Genomic DNA, 18039 nt, shown 5'->3' with positions numbered 1-18039 from the left:
ATTTCTAGGCTTAGGAAATTTGATTAATTTTAGTTTTGGCCTCTGAAGTAGTATTGTAGGATGTATGTTAACTGTGTACTCATACTGTGGCAGACTTTTGACAAGCTGCAACTGTGTTGCCAATATGAAATAAACATTTGTCTTAGTCAAAAAACATTTTTAACCATTAAACCTCTTTTTTTTGCTATGGCAAGTAATTCAACAGGTCATGGAAGGCACCTCTTGCACAAACCATAGAAATTACATTTTAATTCTTCACATATTATGGTCCCTCAAAGTCGATCAATTGATTGGACTTCAAGGGTCACTGAATTCAAACCATTAACTCTGCTTCTCTTTCTACATATGCTACCAGACCTGAGTTTTTACAGCACTTTGTTTATATGACAGGAATCTGTCTCAGTTCCTATACAAATTTCTGCAGTAGCTTTGATCAAAAAAGAACAAAAAAAATCAGCAAAGATGGAGCAAAATAAACTCTAAAGTAGACATCTCCAAACATTCTCGCTTCGGAGTTACTTCAGTAATAAAACTGCATATAAAGCATAGATCAATGTTCCTCCTAACTTACATGTACATGTCAAGTATTGAAGACTAATAATTTGATCTGTGACTTTATCAATGGGGCAACAGAACTAAGAAGCATTTCCAAACAGCCATAAGATCCAGGACATATTAGCAGTATGAATGTAATAGTTTCAAGACATGGTGTAAATAACTTGTAAATGTTCATAATAAAATTGCACACTCCTGGTTCTAAGTGTGCACTTTGGAAGTTTTAATGAGACAAAGGCTTGTCTATGTATCAATCTTTATTGTTTTATTTATTGCAGAGAAATGTCTGAACAAGTACTTGCTTACATCTGTTCATCTACTAAGCAATCTGCAAAAATATGAAAATATCAGAGCAGTAACTAATGTTATTTTCAAAAACTTTTAAATTAAGAAGCTAATCTGAAAAGATTCTCTAAAGTTACATCTTAACAATTGCTTTACAAAAAAAACAATTTTGGCATATAAAGCACAGAGCTGTGCTTAAAATTTACCATCTTTAAACTAAACAGTATTAAATATTGAACTAAGTTATTACAAATTACAATATTTCATTATACGGAGGAGATACAAGCCACTGAAAACAGTTTTACAGGGATAATGATTTTACATTTTTCTAATCATCTCGTATATTGTTTCTTAAAGAAGTGCTTGCCATAAATGATGCAGTAATGTACAGCATAGCCAAGCATAAAGTTTCAAAAATTCTTTACAGGGATAATGCCAGAGCATTTTTAAAATGGGAGAAACTAGACTAGTTAGTAATAAACTATTAAAAGTAAATTGCTAATCAACCAAGTCTGAAAAAGTGCTCACTTTTTTTCATTGCAGTATATGTCCCCCTATGTTCTTCAAACTTTAGCTTATGTGCAATATATTACAGTTATTACTAGCAGTCATTTGCAAGACTTATTTATCTCTGTAATACAGTAGGTACAATTTTAATGGCTCAGGTAAAGGCAAACTGAGAATTTTTTCTCGAAGCAGATTTAATGGAGGATCAGGTTTAAAGTCGTTGTACTCCTTTTCATCATCATCTCTCCTAACATCTTCCATGTCCTCACCATTATTATTGTTGTTATCAAAAGGATTTGAAATTCGACTTGCAAAAACCTGCTTGTCAACAAGGACAATTGCATCCATCCGCCGCCTTCGAATCCGTCTCCTTTTAAATCTGGAAACAGCCTTTGGAGGAACACCACCATTTGACTTGTCCTGATTTATTGTATTTTTAAGAGTCCGCCGAATGCAGATCCGAGTTAAGTCTTGGAGAGTTCCAATGCTAACTGAAGCTGTGGAACCACAAATTTACAAGTAATGCACAAGACTATTTTTTACACAATGTAAACTAGTATACAGCAAGAACTTTACAAATGTTGCATTAGTATATTCAATTCACAGAATTTTTTACCAAACAATAATAATAACGATAGATAACATGACGGGATTAGAGAGGAAATTAACAATTTATCTACTCAATGTCAAGAATTAACATTGCATTGATGAAATGCGCAAGAAGCCTGAAATTAAGCTTTAAACTAAGATAGCTCTGAACATTTTTTTGAGGCAGAAGCAAACGTTTTTAAAAATCCAGAATCTAATAATGATGCTCAAAATTGAGGAGCTTCAATGAAGTGTGTCAAGGAAAACTATTTCCTCTGTTAACAACTCATTGGCAACTCAATGAATGTAAGGTTGAAGACTAGCACAACAATGGAGCAAATTCAGAAAATTATTTTTCTACAGATGATCATCAGGATAAGGAAATTCTCTACCAGAAAAGAGTTATCATTTAGTTTTATAATAGAAATGGATAAATATTTGAAATAGAAAAAGTTAAAGGAGTATTAAGTAAATTGTAGGTTAATGGATCTAAGTTTTGCTTTTCAGAGAACCATATGACCTCCTGTGAACTAATCCATAATGTTATTCTCTGTAACACAAATATAGGAAACCTATTCTTTAAAAGTAGAAGCTCAAGACTGGTTAGATAAGAACTGCAAATAGCCACAAAGGATTCTAAATAACAAGTGGAGAAACAAAGGAATGAGACAAGAAGAAATTGCAGGCTAATGATGCATAAAAGCCGCGTTCCTCAATTCAGCACTCTGAAAAGCAATTTCTTAGAGTCATAGAGATGTATAGCATGGAAACAGACCCTTCGGTCCAACTCGTCCATGCCAATCAGATATCCCAACCCACTCTAGTCCCACCTGCCAGCACCCGGCCCATATCCCTCCAAACACTTCCTATTCATATACCCATCCAGATATCTTTTAAATGTTGCAATTGTACCAGCCTCCACCACTTCCTCTGGCAGTACATTCCATACACGTACCACCCTCTGTGTGAAAAGGTTGCCCCTTAGGTCTCTTTTATAATTTCCCCTCTCACTCTAAACCTATGCCCTCTAGTTCTGGACTCCCCCACCCCAGGGAAAAGACTTTGTCTGTTTATCCTATCCATGCCCCTGATGAGTTTATAAACCTCTATAAGGTGATCCCTCAGTGTCCGACACTCAAGGGAAAACAGCCCCAGCATATTCAATCTCTCCCTTTAGCTCAAATCCTCTAACCCTGGCAACATCTTTGTAAATCGTTTTTCAAGTTTCACAACATCCTTCCAATAGGAAGGAGACCAGAATTGCACACAATATTCCAAAAGTTCCCTAATCAATGTCCTGTACAGCCGCAACGTGACTCCTACATTCAATACTCTGACCAATAAAGGAAAGCATACCAAACGTCTTTTTCACTATCTATCTATCTGTGACTCTACTTTCAAGTAGCTATGAACCTGCACTCCAAGGTCTCTTTGTTCAGCAACACTCCCTAGGACCTTACCATTAAGTGTATAAATCCTGCTAAGAACTGCTTTCCCAAAATGCAGCACCTCACATTTATCCAAACTAAAACTCCATCTGCCACTCCTCACCCCATTGGCCCATCTGATCAAGATCCCATTTTAATCTGAGGTAACCTTCTTCGCTGTCCACTACACCTCCAATTTTGGTGTCTTTTGCAAACTTACTAACTATACCTCGTATGCTCACATCCATTTATATAGATGACGAAAAGTAGTGGATCCAGCACAGATCTTGTGGCACTCCACTGGTCACAGGCCTCCAGTCTGAAAAACAACCCTCCACCACCATCCTCTGTCTTCCACCTGAGTCAGTTCTGTATCCAAATGGCTAGTTCTCCATGGATTCCATGAGATCCAACCTTGCTAACCAGTTTCCCATGAGGAACCTTGTCGAAAGCCTTACTGAAGTCCATACAGAACACGTCCACCACTCTGCCCTCATCAATCCTCTAAGTTATTTCTTCAAAAAACTCAATCAAGTTTGTGAAACATGATTTCCCGCACATAAAGCCATATTGACAATCCCTAATCAGTTCTTGCCTTTCCAAACACATGTACATGATATCCCTCAGGATTCACTCCAACAACTTGCCCACCACTGACGTCAGCCTCATTGGTCTATAGTTCTCTGGCGTGTCCTTACCACCTTTCTTAAATAATGACACTACGTTAGCCAACCTCCAGTCTTCTGGCACCTCATCTGTAGCTATCTCAGCAAGGGGCCCAGCAATCACTTCCCTAGCTTCCCACAGAGTTCTAGGGCACACCTGATCAGGTCCTGGGGATTTATCCACTGACACCCAGCACTTCCTCCTCTGTAATATGGACATTTTTCAAGATGTCACCATCTATTTCCCTACATTCTATATCTTCCATGTCCTTTTCCATAGTATACACTGATACAAAATACTCATTTAGTGTCTCCTCCATCTCCTGTGGCTCCACACAAAGGCCGCCTTGCTGATCTTTGAGGGGCCCTATTCTCTTCCTAGATACCCTTTTGTCCTTAAATGTATTTGTAAATCCCTTTGGATTCTCCTAGACTCGATTTGGCAAAGATATCTCATGTCCCCTTTTTGCCCTTCTGATTTCCCTCTTAAGTATACTCCTACTGCCTTTATACTCTTCTAAGGATTCACTTGATCTAGCTTGTCTATACCTGACATATGCTTCCTTATTTTTCTGAAGCAAACCCTCAATTTCTTTTGTCTTCCAGCATTCCCAACACCTACCTCCCTTTCCTTTCACCATAACAAGAGTATACCGACTCTGGAATGTCATTATCTCATTTCTGAAGGCTTCCCATTTTCCAGCCGTCCCTTTACCTGGGAACATCTGCCCCCAATCAGCTTTTGAAAGTTCTTGCCTAATACCGTCAAAATTAGCCTTCCTCCAATTTAGAACTTCAACTTTTAGATCTGGTCTATCCTTTTCTATCACTATTTTAAAACTAATAGAATTATGGATGTTGGCCCCAAAATGCCCCCCCACTGACACCTCAGTCACCTCCCCTACCTTATTTCCCAAGAGTAGGTCAGGTTTTGAACTGTCTCTAGTAGGTACATCCACATAAAATCCCCTACCATAACCACCCTATTATTCTTACAGATAACTAAAGTCTCCTTACAAACTTGTTTCTCAATTTCCTGCTGACTATTAGGGGTACTATAATACAATCCCATTAAGATGATCATCCCTTTCTTATTTCTCAGTTCCACCCAAATAACTTCCCTGAACGTATTTCCGGGAATATCCTCCCTCACTACAGCTGTAATGCTATCCCTTATCAAAAACGCTATTCCCCCTCCTTTCTTGCCTCCCTTTTTGTCCTCCCTGTAGCATTTGTATCCTGGAACATTAAGTTCTCAATAACTGAAAAATAGCTTTTTTCACCCTTTGGTTCGAAAACTCTTTTCAGATCACAAAGAAAAATACAACAATCTGATTATTTTGCCACAGAATGCTATTGTAGGCATGGTTTTTAAAATCTTTCTTTTGATGAATCCTTGACTCATCTATCGCTCTGGCCCTTGCTCATAGGTTCCCACTTCCAGTCCCTCTCCTTTTCACAACTCCTCAAATTTAACTTTTTTGTTGTTATGTTTAAAATCACTTCAAATAGCCTAATTTATCCCAAATTCTGCTGTCCTTCAGCCCAAAGTCCTGCAGAGGTCAAATCTTCTGAATATTGCTTCCTAAGCACCAACACTTTGCTTTCTTCTTAAGAATGTTAATAAAATCCAAATTTTAACTCTCTTTTTGATTACTTCTCCTTCTTTGACTTGTTGTCCTTTTTGTGCAGCGCTTTGGAACTTATTTACATGAAGGGGTGCTATATAAATGTTGTGTCACTGCAGCAACACAAAGCCATCAGACGAGCCTAGGTATAACAACTTTCTGGATATTAGCAGTTTCTTGTCTCTCTTGCTCACCAACTGATAAACACTGAACTGTGGGGTATTGTGGGAAATGGAGGGTTAAAACTACAGTGCTTAAATTTAGATGACAACATTTAAAGAAACAACTGCCATGAAAATTTCTGACTGATACTGATAAACATCTTTACACTAAATATGTCAAAATTATACTATTTCTTTTAGGTTTGACATTTACTGCTGGATTTCAAATTAATGACACTTATGTGGACTCTCAACCCTTTCTCTCCGCTTATCTGAACTTGTGCAGATCTTGTGGCTTCCAACACAAGTAGCTCGAAGAATCTTCTATTGACGCTGGAAACATGGAGGCATGACAGCATTTTTGACAGGTCACCTCACCTGATTCTATTGGAGAAACACCTGATTTCTGCTTGATGGTATCTCAGAAAATTGCTACCAAGGTCTGAAACCTGGGAGTGATTTAACCAAGGCCTCTATTTCTCTCAACTCCAGTGTCCTGTTTAATAAAAAGCAAGCACTTAAAGTTTTTTTTCTCCATTACATTTCTTTTAGAAAATTCTCATTCCTTGGTAGATTAATGACTAAAGGTAATGCTTCATGAAGTACTAAGTTACTGAGACCAGAAATCCCAATTTGATTCTAAGAATACTGTTAAGAGTGTCGACCTTGAACATTCATATCAATCATTATAATTCAGTTTTGCACCTCTAGGCCAAAGAAGAAAAAGGGTGTCAAGCCAAGACTGTGCACCACTGTGACACTTTTCAAGGTAAAATTCACAAAATACTGCAGACTTTAAGAAATACACAGCAGGTTGAGCAGCATCTAAAAAAATTATTGCTTTGGTAAAATTTGCTCATGTTCTCAAAACCAAACTCCAACAAGTCTCTACCTATTCAGGAGAGGACAAAGGATGAAACATTAATTTTTTTTCTTTCTATGCAACAAAAATTGTCCGCTCACTCCTGAATGTTGGATCTTAAATCTATTGAGACAAGCTTCTGCACAAACCAGGCATCCTATAGGACAGCCATTCAAATATCAATTATTCATGTACCAGCCAGTGTTGACAGACTATTAAAAGGGAATATCCATGAATAAGTTATAAAAATCACAGCTAATCCTGACTTTCTTATTACTTGATTCCCACAAATGTGCACTCATACCAGAAGTTTCCGAGCAGTGATCAGGGCTAGAATTCTGATGGATTAGTTCCTTCCAGTGTGGAAACTACTTGTGTATTTAACCAGCTAAGATCCTTTAACTCAATACACATCAAGAAATGATACTTGGGAATTTCTGCTCTGTCTTACTACTTCAAATGGATGAAAGTTATAGAAACCAATTTCTTATGTCCTTAAACTACGACTCTGCCATCACTGGTGGCTACAGGATGCACTTTGCAAGATTTTGTAATTAGACACTTAAAGGGGGCCATGGCTTACAATCTCGCAAATACACTTAATACATTTGATTGAAATCTGTCAATGCAGAAGTTTTAATTAATTTAAAGTAATACTGTAATTAACACAGTGGAGAAAATAATTTCAAAACAACTGGTTCAATATTCACACATTAGCATTCCATGACATAATTTCAGGACCTTTTATCTCATTTCATAATATCTTACAGAGGCACAAATAGCATCTATCTTTAAGGGCTGAAGATTTTAAAGAATACCAGGTTATAAAACAATGTCAAGAAAAAGAGAACTATGAAGCTTATTTCATAAAAGGAAAACTTGGTAATTCAGAAGAAAGATAATCTTTCTCACTGCATATCTTTTATTTTGCAAGTCTATACAAACCATAAACATGTTCATAAATCAGACAATTTTAATGAGTGTAATAAAACAAAGAATTGTGGATGCTGAACATCTGAAACAAAAAATAGGAATTGTTGCTTTTCTGATGAAGAATCACAGATGCTGTGAGACCTGCTGAGTTTCACCAGCAATTTCTGTTTTCATAACTTATATCCTAGTCTTGCAATTAATGCAGTAAAACCAAGAAGAAAAGTATAAATAAATACAAGTTACATTTTAAAACAAATTTAGAAGGAAGAAAAAACCTAAAAGGACTAATGATCAATCAGGAGCTATATGTAGCAGTACCAAAAATATAGTTCCATTTTTTGAAAGGAATTATGTCACCATGATAAACTTGATTACTGTACTTTAAGCTATGGCTAATATAATAAATTCTCTATAAAGTTTAATCTCACTACTGTTGCTGTAAAACTCCAAGTATTTTCCAACTATATAGGCACTGAAGAGTCAGTATATTCCCAAGTTAATCAGAATGAAAAGGTCTGCAAGCCCACAAAAATATACACATATAAGATAGGCATGTAATCAGCAAGTCTCAAACGTAGAAAAATATTATGTATTAACAGATTTGAGATTCATTATGATGCAAAGACTCTGACACATGAGCACCAAAATTATGAAAATATGTACAGTTTACCAAGGTTACAAAATAGATTTATAAAAATACTAGTTATTCACCATTATATGCTTATAGTTAAGCAATTGGAAAGATTAGTGAACACACTCATTTGGTAAAAACTTAATTTTTATTAAGTACATTAAGCTCTGTTAAACTAATTATACTCATAAAACTTACGTAATTGGACTGTTCGTACTTTTCCAGCATCTAAGCTGCAGGGTTGGATTAACGGAGCAAAGGAGACAGCCAAGATTTTTTCAGTTTCCCAAGTATTCAATCCTGTACGCGTTATTTTAGTTAGCTGCATAAAATAGTTCAGAGAAACAATAAATTACAAGTAGAAATAACAATCACCAAGAGATTTTTTTTAAAAAATGTGACAAATTCGCATGGTTAAAAAGAAAAATCTATACATACACTGTTGCTAACTTTTACTAAAGGATTGAACACCTCGGTAACTGTAGGTCACGCGCTGGGAGATAAAACGCAATGCTGGGAACAACTTTCAAAAAAATTGCAACACTGATATACAGTATTTGACTGGGGGCACCAAACTAAAAACTTTTAAAATGCTGTAAAAACATGACTAATACAAAATATTTATAATATGTACATCAACAAGAATACAATGCAACAGACTCAGCATAACTATGTGGCAACTAGATAGTTGTAATGTTATGTAGTGCAATAGACACGGTCAAAAAGATACAGCATCTGAAGCAAATACTTCAAAACCCAAAAAAACTTTTAAAGTTCAATTCATGTGACTACACAGACAGAAGCAGCAGGCAATTTTCATCCAGCAAGATGTCACACAAAAAATGAACACAGTAATAAACACTAATAACTGAGGATGCTGGGATTCTGAAACAAAAACAGAGTGCTGGAGAAACAGGGCTGGTAGCATCTGTTTAGAGAAAAATAGTTAACATTTCAAGTCCAATAACACTTCAGTACTAGTTCTTCTGCTTTTGGTGATAGTCCCTGTAAAAATCAGTCATGAGAGTTTAGAGTTATCCAGCATATTCTACAGATCATTTTTAACAATGTTTTGTCCCATGTTCGCTGGACTACTACTTCAGTAAACATGTTGCACTCACCCAAATTCCAGGAAAGAAAACACTGGCCAACTGGTTCATGTCAACTCAGTTTCATTATAATTATTATTTTACCACAGAGAACACTTCACTGAAGTAAATCATTTATTTCAGTAGAAGTTTGTTTGACATAGACTTCTATGCTGTTAGCATATCAAAACTCAAAGTTCATGTCACTTGATCACTATTTCTTGATTACTCCTAGGAATAATTTTACAAAGTCAGGATACTTGTGTGCACTGGAAAATACAATTACATACCTCTAAAAAGGATAGATTAGGAAGCTGTTAGGTGGGAATATGATCAAAAGAAAAGGAAGTGGACCTCACGAGCAAGATGAAGTTAGAAAACAAATGAGGGAGATTCGAAAGAAACAAGAGAACACAACAAGTTCAAGACTAGGGAAAGAAGAAGTTTGAGGGAAGTTTGGTTTGGTGGAGCAGGGGTGTAGCAAGGCCACAAAATTTTATTCAGAAAGGAGGTCATGAGCTCCTCCATATTCTTTTGAAGATGAAGATAAAGGGAACAAGAGTGGAGTTTAAGAATATGGTTTAGAGTGAAGAAAACAAGCCATAGCTCTCATTGAAATCCAGGATCACAGAAAGTACTAAGAAGTTTTGGGAAAGGATAAAGTCTGAGAGTGCTTGTTACTGTCCAGTTAGATCTGAATGCTTAAACCAGTTGTATGTCAGATACTTTCAAATCTTCATTCCTTGAACTTGTATGTTAAAATGGGCCTTATCAAAGAAGCAATCTGATTGGACAAAATAAGGGCAAAATGAAGGAGTGACTGACATTGACAGTTGTAAAGTATTGTGAAGAATGGAGGGCCAAATATTTTAGCAAATTGGGAGTTTCAAAGTGTCTTTGTAAGGGGGGTTGTAAATTGAAGGGCAAGAAATGTTTTTCTCCAGGAGTGATTGCTTAAGGAAATGGGATTGTAAGAATGTGATGTGTGAGGATAAAATGGAGTAACTAGCTTTGTCCATGATCAATTTGAAGGGTGTAGACCATATGCAAGATGACATGATTGAACATGATCATTTTCACTGCAAAAGCATAACATTACTTTCATATTTCTGCTTTAAACTTACCTTCTCTTCCAATGGCATGACAAGGATTCCACCAACTTTAATCAAGTTTCTCATATACTCTTCATGATCTTTCTGAACTCCTGCCCCACAGTAGACTCGATCATACTGATGACTATCTGAAGCAATCTCTAAACAGTTTCCCACTACAAAGGATGGCTCGCAGAATTCAAACCTAAAATTTATGACATCACATCAGATGTGTGAACTTCATTTGACACTACAATAAATGAATATTCCTCAGATTGATGAGATAAACTCGTGTCATATCTTGCAACTTCTTTTTATTCATGCACAACTGATTTACACAAGTTCAACTACACTAGGGTCAAAAGGATACAAAAGTAAGAAGAGTATAAATGGGCAGTATGAATGCAGGAGACACAAGTCACTTATAAAAGTTAGAGGGTCAGAAGCAGAACAAACAAAATTCAGTTAAAATAAATGAAAAGAGGATCACTTTAGAAAAAGTGCATAGAATAAGATGAAACCTGAAACAGTAGCATTTTGAAACAAACAGAGATCATGGGGTACACAGATCTTTAATGCAGGATCCTGGATGAAAGTGACAAACAGGATTTCAAGTATTATTATTTAAGACAGTCAATGTAAATATGATGGAAGATACATAAACAAATTGGTTTTCCTCCCAGCAACATTTTAAATTAGGACACAATTTTATTGGTGCATTTCCCTTTGTAAGATGATTTGTACTTCGATAGTCTACAAGGAGTTTTTAAATTTCAATCTAGGAATAATGATGCTGGGATAATTATATCTATACATAACATGAAATACCGTACTATGGATAATAGATGCAGATTTGCTAGTTCTCTGGATGACCATCACAAAAGTAAATTGATTTGTTTGTAAATTGCTGCACTGAAAAGTCAATAAATTTATGTATGAATTACAAAAACAAGGTAGCAAATTTCCAATGGCCACCAAGAACCGTTATGACTATTTCTGTAAAAACAGAACTCGCTACTCCAAAGACTGCAATAGTTCAGAAAGCGCCCCACTACCACCTTCTCAAGGGCAAATAAGGATGGGTATTCATTAGCTAGTAATGCCAACATGCCAAGAACAAATGGAAACAAAATTACACCAAGTGCACAAACCAGAGACAAGAAGTTGGCAGGAGGACATGGATGAGTATATTTTGTAATTGCTACATTGTTTCAAACATAATATATAAGTTCAATATGGTGTGGAGCAGCCAGTTTCTAACCAATATTTGTGAAATTTTAATTGCTTCAGATCAAACAACTTTAGGTTGATATTATGTTGCCTGGATTGGAAGACATCATGCTTTCATCCTCAGCATCCACTCAATTACAAATCTTTAGCTCAAGATCTGGAGTACTCACTTATCAAAACTGTCACTTGTCTTGATGAAGTTCTCAAGTTTTTGGTTCGCATACTCCACAACATCAACATGTAGCTCTATTCCATGATTTACACCAAAAGGGCCTGCAAGCAGAAACTTAACAGTTAATGATAGTAATAGGCCAGCAGAGGGAATCTAATTTGCACTTAAATTTAATAGAGTTTATTTGTTAAAAAAGCAGTTATTAGCATTCCTCCGAATGCCATGCTGGTTTTAAAAATGTATTTCATTCCAAGATACAGGTCACACTCAAATAGGTATATTAATATGGAAAAGTTAGCTAGAAAATACATTGCACACATGAATTATATTAATCAAATGATTTCTGTGATAAACTTTACAATAAAGAAATAATATCACTTAAAGCACGATTGCAACATTCCTGCATACCAGACATGATACAATCATTTTGACATTCAGCAGTCAATGACGTAACATTTTGTGATTTAATCCATTATTATGGATTGTATTAATTACAATTAATATGGATTGTATTTTTGGTTAGATGTTAAACAAAAATCCAAGGGGCATAAGGAAATCAATAAAAATTATCATATAATACAGATATGATGTCTAAGTAATGGCTCTAAGCAAGTTCATTTAAACATTGCTGTCTTGCCTCAAGCATCTTGCATTACACAGGACCAACAGTCCTAAATTTAGCAGTACAAAAATTAAAATTCACCACATACTTGAGGGCAAAAGCAACAATAATAATTTACATTTGCAGAGCATCATTAACATAGCAAAAATTCAAGGCATTTCAAGGAACGTTACCAAACAAAATCTGACTTAGCCACATAAGGAGATAACATGCTGGATGACCAAAGGATTAATCAAAGAGGTTAGTTAAACAGGGTATTAAAAGAAGATTTCACGTAGAAATCTAGAAGGGGGATTCCAATGTTTAGGGCAGAGGTAGCTGAAGGCATAGCTGCTAACATTGGAAGGATTATGGTGAGTGAAATAAAAGTGGCAAATTTGGAGAAACACAGAGACATTAGAATGTTGTAGGGCTGGTGGAGGTAACAGAGCTAGAGAGTGGCTGTTGCCATAGAGACATTTAAAATCAAAAGGAGGATAATATTAAAATCAAGGTATTGCTGGACGAACACAAAGGTGATGGATGAATAAAACTCAATGTAAGTTAGCATCGTTGCAGAGCTCTGAATGAACTTGGGTTTATGTCGGCTGTAAAAGCAGATACAGTAATGATGGTATCTATAAACTGCCCATTTGTTCCCCTTATGTGTATCAGATTACCATAATCTACAGTATGTTTTTTTAAAATACTACACATAGCTTTCAAGAGATGTCACTGTACTTCATGGAATCTTAAGTCAATTTCACGTTATTTATCAGCTCACCTAAAATTAAGCCAACCATCGTACTCAAATAGCCAGTGCCACTTCCAAGGTTCAAGAAGGACAATCCAGGCTGTAGGTCCAGTGCTTCCATTACCTCAGAATAAATGCAGGGTGCGGACAAATGGATGTTACCATTTTTCCACGCCAAGTCTTTATAGGCATTATCTTTGTAAATTTCCAAGTAATAATCAGCACGATCTATGGCTCGGAAAGCTTGCTCTACCACTTCTGTTCGGATGTAATGTGCTTCTTTTAGATTGTCAATTAAATCATCATTGTCTTCACCAGCACTCACAGCACCTCCCATCTTTTTGAACTGCTGGAATTATACACTAAAGTTAAAAAAGATTAGATATTCCATAAGACAAAGGAACAGCATCTCATTGTTGTTTGATAGGACATCACACGGACGTTGTGCATTGCATTTCCAAAAGCATTAACCTTTACATAAATAAAACAAAATTCAAATTGACATTTGCTAATACAGTCTTCAGGTCCCACCAAATTGTAGAAAGTTATATTTGTATGAATTAAAATCTCTGCACATTCTTTTTATGAGAAGTATATGTGGATGTTTCTGTAACACATGAAACATTCTAATTTGTACTCTTGTAAAGCAACATGGTGGCAAGCAGGTGAAAATCCTTAGCTACAGTAAATTATCTACTATGCCAATTTAAAATTCATATTATCAAATTTTCCAGTTTATAATGATCCCTTCATTGCAGCTTCTATACATGATTCTTGTGAGACTGATTTCACTACATTATGTTCAACATACAGTTGACTGCCAACAAATTGAAACGTAGCGCCACTGCGTGTCTTAAAAATGCTGACAGAAGTGGAAACCTATTGGAGTGTTAAGAAATATCCCAGAATGTTTGCTTTTGTCCATTAAAAAAAACACATATTTTGGACAGAAAAACAGAAATTGTTGGAAAAGCTCAGCATCTGTGGAGACAGATCAGAGTTAATGTTTCAGGTCGAGAGACCCTTTCTCAGAACTGATGGTAGCTAGAAAAATGGTTTTATATGTTTGGGTACTGCAGTTTTAAAATTACTTAATGAACATGTAAACAGGTTTTTAAACAAGTATTAGCAAGTAATTTTGAAATGCAAACTTTTCCCTAACTACTTAATGTTCATAAAATACACGCAGTGATAGCTGTAAAAACAGACTGATAACTTACAATGTAGTATTTAATCAGCTGTCAGCATCAGAAAACCATTTCTATGGACTCAGAATTCCATCATTCATCGCATTACCTAATTCCTATAGCTATTAGTGTGGTAACTTTATTTTACTGTAGCTTTTAATTTTAACCACAGAATCTGCATTAACCTAAATAGGCAAGTATCATTCTTACAGTTTAATAAATTATGTCCCTGGTCTATTATATTTGATTTGATGTTTTGACTGGTACTTATAGAAGCAGATAAATTACCTCAAAGTATAATTTCTGCTGCCTTGATAATCTAACAAACAAGAGCACGACTTAATCCAGTAACACTGCATGAAAAAAATTCAGAGGATCTTGGGTTCAGTCCTACTATAGACAGAGTCAGCCAGCTTTAGAAAATGAGAGATAATTTGCTTGGAACTGTAGCTCTTACCCCAACTGGACATTTGTGTGAGTGTTCAACAGGATTAGGCTAATCTATGATCCCTTTCGCAGGCAAATGCCTACCAATACTGGCTGCTTCAGTTCATATTTGAATGTGCTTGTGAGACAATACCAACAATGAGTTCCCTTCAAGAGACAGGAGGGAAAAATTAAAAACAGAAGTTCTTTGTTGCCTAAAAATAGACATTCAAAGGCTAAAACACTCCTTTTGTAACATTTGTTTAGATTGTTTCTAGTCAGTCATATCAGGCTAGCCATAGATGACAAGATGCAACCTCAGCGATCTTCCTTCCTCCACCTCTTGTACACGTTCACTGTGACTCTTCCATTCAAGGTCAGGTTCTTGTCACATGCATTCTGACCATATTTATTGTAGCTCCTTTCCAACTGAAAATCAGTCCATCACTTTCCAGACATGTCAATTGTTTTGGCCATATGACACAGTGCCTATCTAAGCTTATTCATTAGAATAGGTCTGTTCACTTCATCACGCCATTTCACTTGGATATCCTGCCTTAGTTCCTACATTTTCTTTCCGTACCAGCAACCTATCTCATCTGTCATATTGTTGTGAGAATAACATACGCATATTGCATTAATTTTAGTTAATTTATGCAGTATTTCTGCATTATTTCTTATAATTATTTTAAGACAACTCATTCACACAGAAGCTTGCTTATTGTTACGGTTGAATTACGGGATATAAAAATAAAATAACAGCATTTTTGAGGAAAAAAATCAATTAGGTGGCTTTTAACAACAGGATAACCCAAGATAACCCAAACCAGTGGATGGTCTCTTTACACAGAACTCAAATATTTATACCTACTTTCATTTGTGCCTGCCAAAACATGACATAAAACTGCCAAGACAATTTGCAAAGTAGTTGGGACTTGGGAACAAATAGTAAAGAATCACATCAGGGCTATGACAAAAAAAATTATGTGGTTATATTCAGCAAGTGGACAGAATTGCCAAACTTTTAGGAACTTTCAAATCAGTTGGAAGCAAATATTTGAAACTTAATGATCGGATAATTCTATTGTTAAGCTGATTTAAATGCTTGCTAATGTTGCACATTTTAATTGGTTTTGTAATTTACAAGATTATTTATTATCGAAGTAGAAAACAATTCATGTCTCTCCCTCCCTTCTCCCCCACCATCACATCTCAACATCATTATGTACCTGAAACTTAAGTAAGTAAGTACGCTCCAAACCTTTGTTAGTGTATTTCTCTAAATGGCTGCTGGAGGATACATAAGATTGGCTCAATCACAATTTATTTACCTGCACAAAGGCCATCAAACATCCATTTGTGTTTGCATTTTCACATTTATTAAGATGTGAATTAAGATCAGATACACTCAACAATGCGCTAAGTGTCCAAAAGCTAATGATCTCTCCTATCACAATGAAACATTGAGTACATAAACAAGTTCCACTGTGACTGGCAGGAAAAGGTCACTCAGAGAAAGCTTTTATCAGTTAACTGACAAACAATTTAGTCACCAACACAAAGTATTTAAACAACTCTACTCTTCTGAAATTACTAAATGTCTTTCAGTTACGCATTTCAAAATCTTGCCTTTCTCAAACAAACACAGCATTATAACAGTTGAACAGTATATTATGTGAAAACAAACAGGCTTGAATTCTGTTGATTCCATTTTGCCTAGGTTTGCAACTATGTACTAGAATGTACATTTCAGCAACTTTAAAACCACTCTGACCTTGACATGTGTAAGCCTCAACATAGTGGTTTACTTTCACCATATAATGCTTTGTACAAATAAATACTTGGACCAGAATAATGTTCAGTATTAGTATTAGTATTAAAGAATAAAAACTTCATGTCAGCTGTTAAAACCATACAACTGGAATTCTAAGTTTAATACATGAGTCGCTATAAAACTATTCATTCTTTTAGAAGTGTTGGTTTCTTTCTCTTACCCTTTCTTGAACGATAAGGCTATGTATGAAAATTACATGTGCCAAGTTCAAACATCTGACATTGCACAACATAAGGACGTACAGGAGCTGAATAGATTTTGCAGTCCATTCAATCAGTCCCTAAACAATATTTTGAACCATTCATGTTCTCAAATGGTTATCTCCTTTAAGGTCACATAAAACCAGTGACTGGCTCACCCCACATTCAGTACCATGTAGGAGAAATGGCTAAAGCTAAATTACCCACGCACTTTCCTTCTTCTGAACTTGACTCCATGGTCAAAAATTTGTTGCAATCTCAAATATATTACTGACGTCAATTTAACCATTCCTTTAAGAATTCTTAAGGGAACCAACACCAAGCAGATCAACTTTTCCACATAGCTCAGATGCCTACAAGTGCACCAATGGGTGTAAGAAACCCCTCCTGATCTCCCTCCAATCAGGATGGGATTTGGCCTTTTGCTGTTTGACACAGTTTGTTGATGATTTTAACCCCATGGTCATTGTCAACACGATGGGAAGTTGTTGTTGCGGGACTAGCCGCTATTCTCTGTCTGGCCTGTCGGTGGCGCTGTGCCTCGCTTGTCTCGAGCCAGTCGCTACAACCGGGGCCGCGGCCGCCGCCGCCGCAACGACAATTCCCCGGGAGCCGTTAGGCGTTTAAATTTTTTAATCTCAATTTACTCTTCGTGTCGCATCGCGTTTGCTGAGCAGAAGACAAGCACAGGCTCACGCTTACCGAGTCGCGCTGTGTGTCTGGCCTCTTTTTTTTGTCAAACTGCCGTTCAGCACTCAGTTCCACTTCACCATGTAAACACTGAGCGGTGACGACGGCGGATGTGCGTCAGACACATGCAAATCAGATGCAAATGAGCACCGCCTGTGCCCTACGGCCACTAGGAGGCGAAATGGAGGCGAAATGACCTGAAGTGTCCCAAAAACTCCAAAGAACTGCAGATGCTGGAAATCAGAATTTGCTGGGGATACTCAGTAGGTTTGGCAGCATCTATTCATACAAAGCAAAGTTAACGTTTCGGGTCTAGTACCCTTCTGAGGAGCTTTTTCATTCTGAAGTGCCCCAAAACTTTCCAACCCAGCAAAGTTGTCAGATATTGAAAACAATTTCACTTGGAGGATTATTTCAGTACCATAACTATTTCCCATTTTATTTTTAAAAAATATTTAATGCTATTAACATAGAAAGGATGGTTTCTTACTTTTAAGGGACTTTGGGGCTTTTACTAATGTTTG

The 18039-nt window shown here is 36.3% G+C and overlaps 1 protein-coding gene across 1 annotated transcript; it reads right to left on the bottom strand.

Moving 5' to 3' along the window:
• Positions 1-805: 805 nt before the first annotated feature.
• Positions 806-17638, bottom strand: LOC122560151 (protein-L-isoaspartate O-methyltransferase domain-containing protein 2-like). The gene is made up of 6 exons (XM_043710458.2): positions 17528-17638; positions 13209-13540; positions 11822-11924; positions 10455-10626; positions 8441-8564; positions 806-1844 (listed from the first exon to the last, which is right to left on the bottom strand). Exons 2-6 carry the CDS (start codon positions 13513-13515, stop codon positions 1462-1464), a joined length of 1089 nt encoding a protein of 362 aa, XP_043566393.1. The 5' UTR covers positions 13516-13540; positions 17528-17638; the 3' UTR covers positions 806-1461.
• Between the last annotated feature and the right edge of the window lie 401 nt (positions 17639-18039).

The sequence above is a fragment of the Chiloscyllium plagiosum genome, unplaced genomic scaffold, assembly GCF_037043375.1.
Source record: "Chiloscyllium plagiosum isolate Xiang-an unplaced genomic scaffold, Cpla_swu_hap1 HiC_scaffold_15, whole genome shotgun sequence".
Classification (NCBI taxonomy): domain Eukaryota; kingdom Metazoa; phylum Chordata; class Chondrichthyes; order Orectolobiformes; family Hemiscylliidae; genus Chiloscyllium; species Chiloscyllium plagiosum.
The sequence above is the reverse complement of the archived record's forward strand: the minus strand, read 5'-3'. Positions and strand labels throughout refer to the sequence as shown.

Excerpts from the sequence above, each read along its gene's own strand:
- LOC122560151 (XM_043710458.2), bottom strand. The coding sequence starts at position 13,515 with ATGGGAGGTGCTGTGAGTGCTGGTGAAGACAATGATGATTTAATTGAC. Across the intron at positions 11,925-13,208 it reads GATGGTTGGCTTAATTTTAG|GCCCTTTTGGTGTAAATCAT; the intron begins GTGAGCTGATAA and ends TTCTGCTTGCAG. Across the intron at positions 8,565-10,454 it reads TCATGCCATTGGAAGAGAAG|CTAACTAAAATAACGCGTAC; the intron begins GTAAGTTTAAAG and ends TATTTTATGCAG.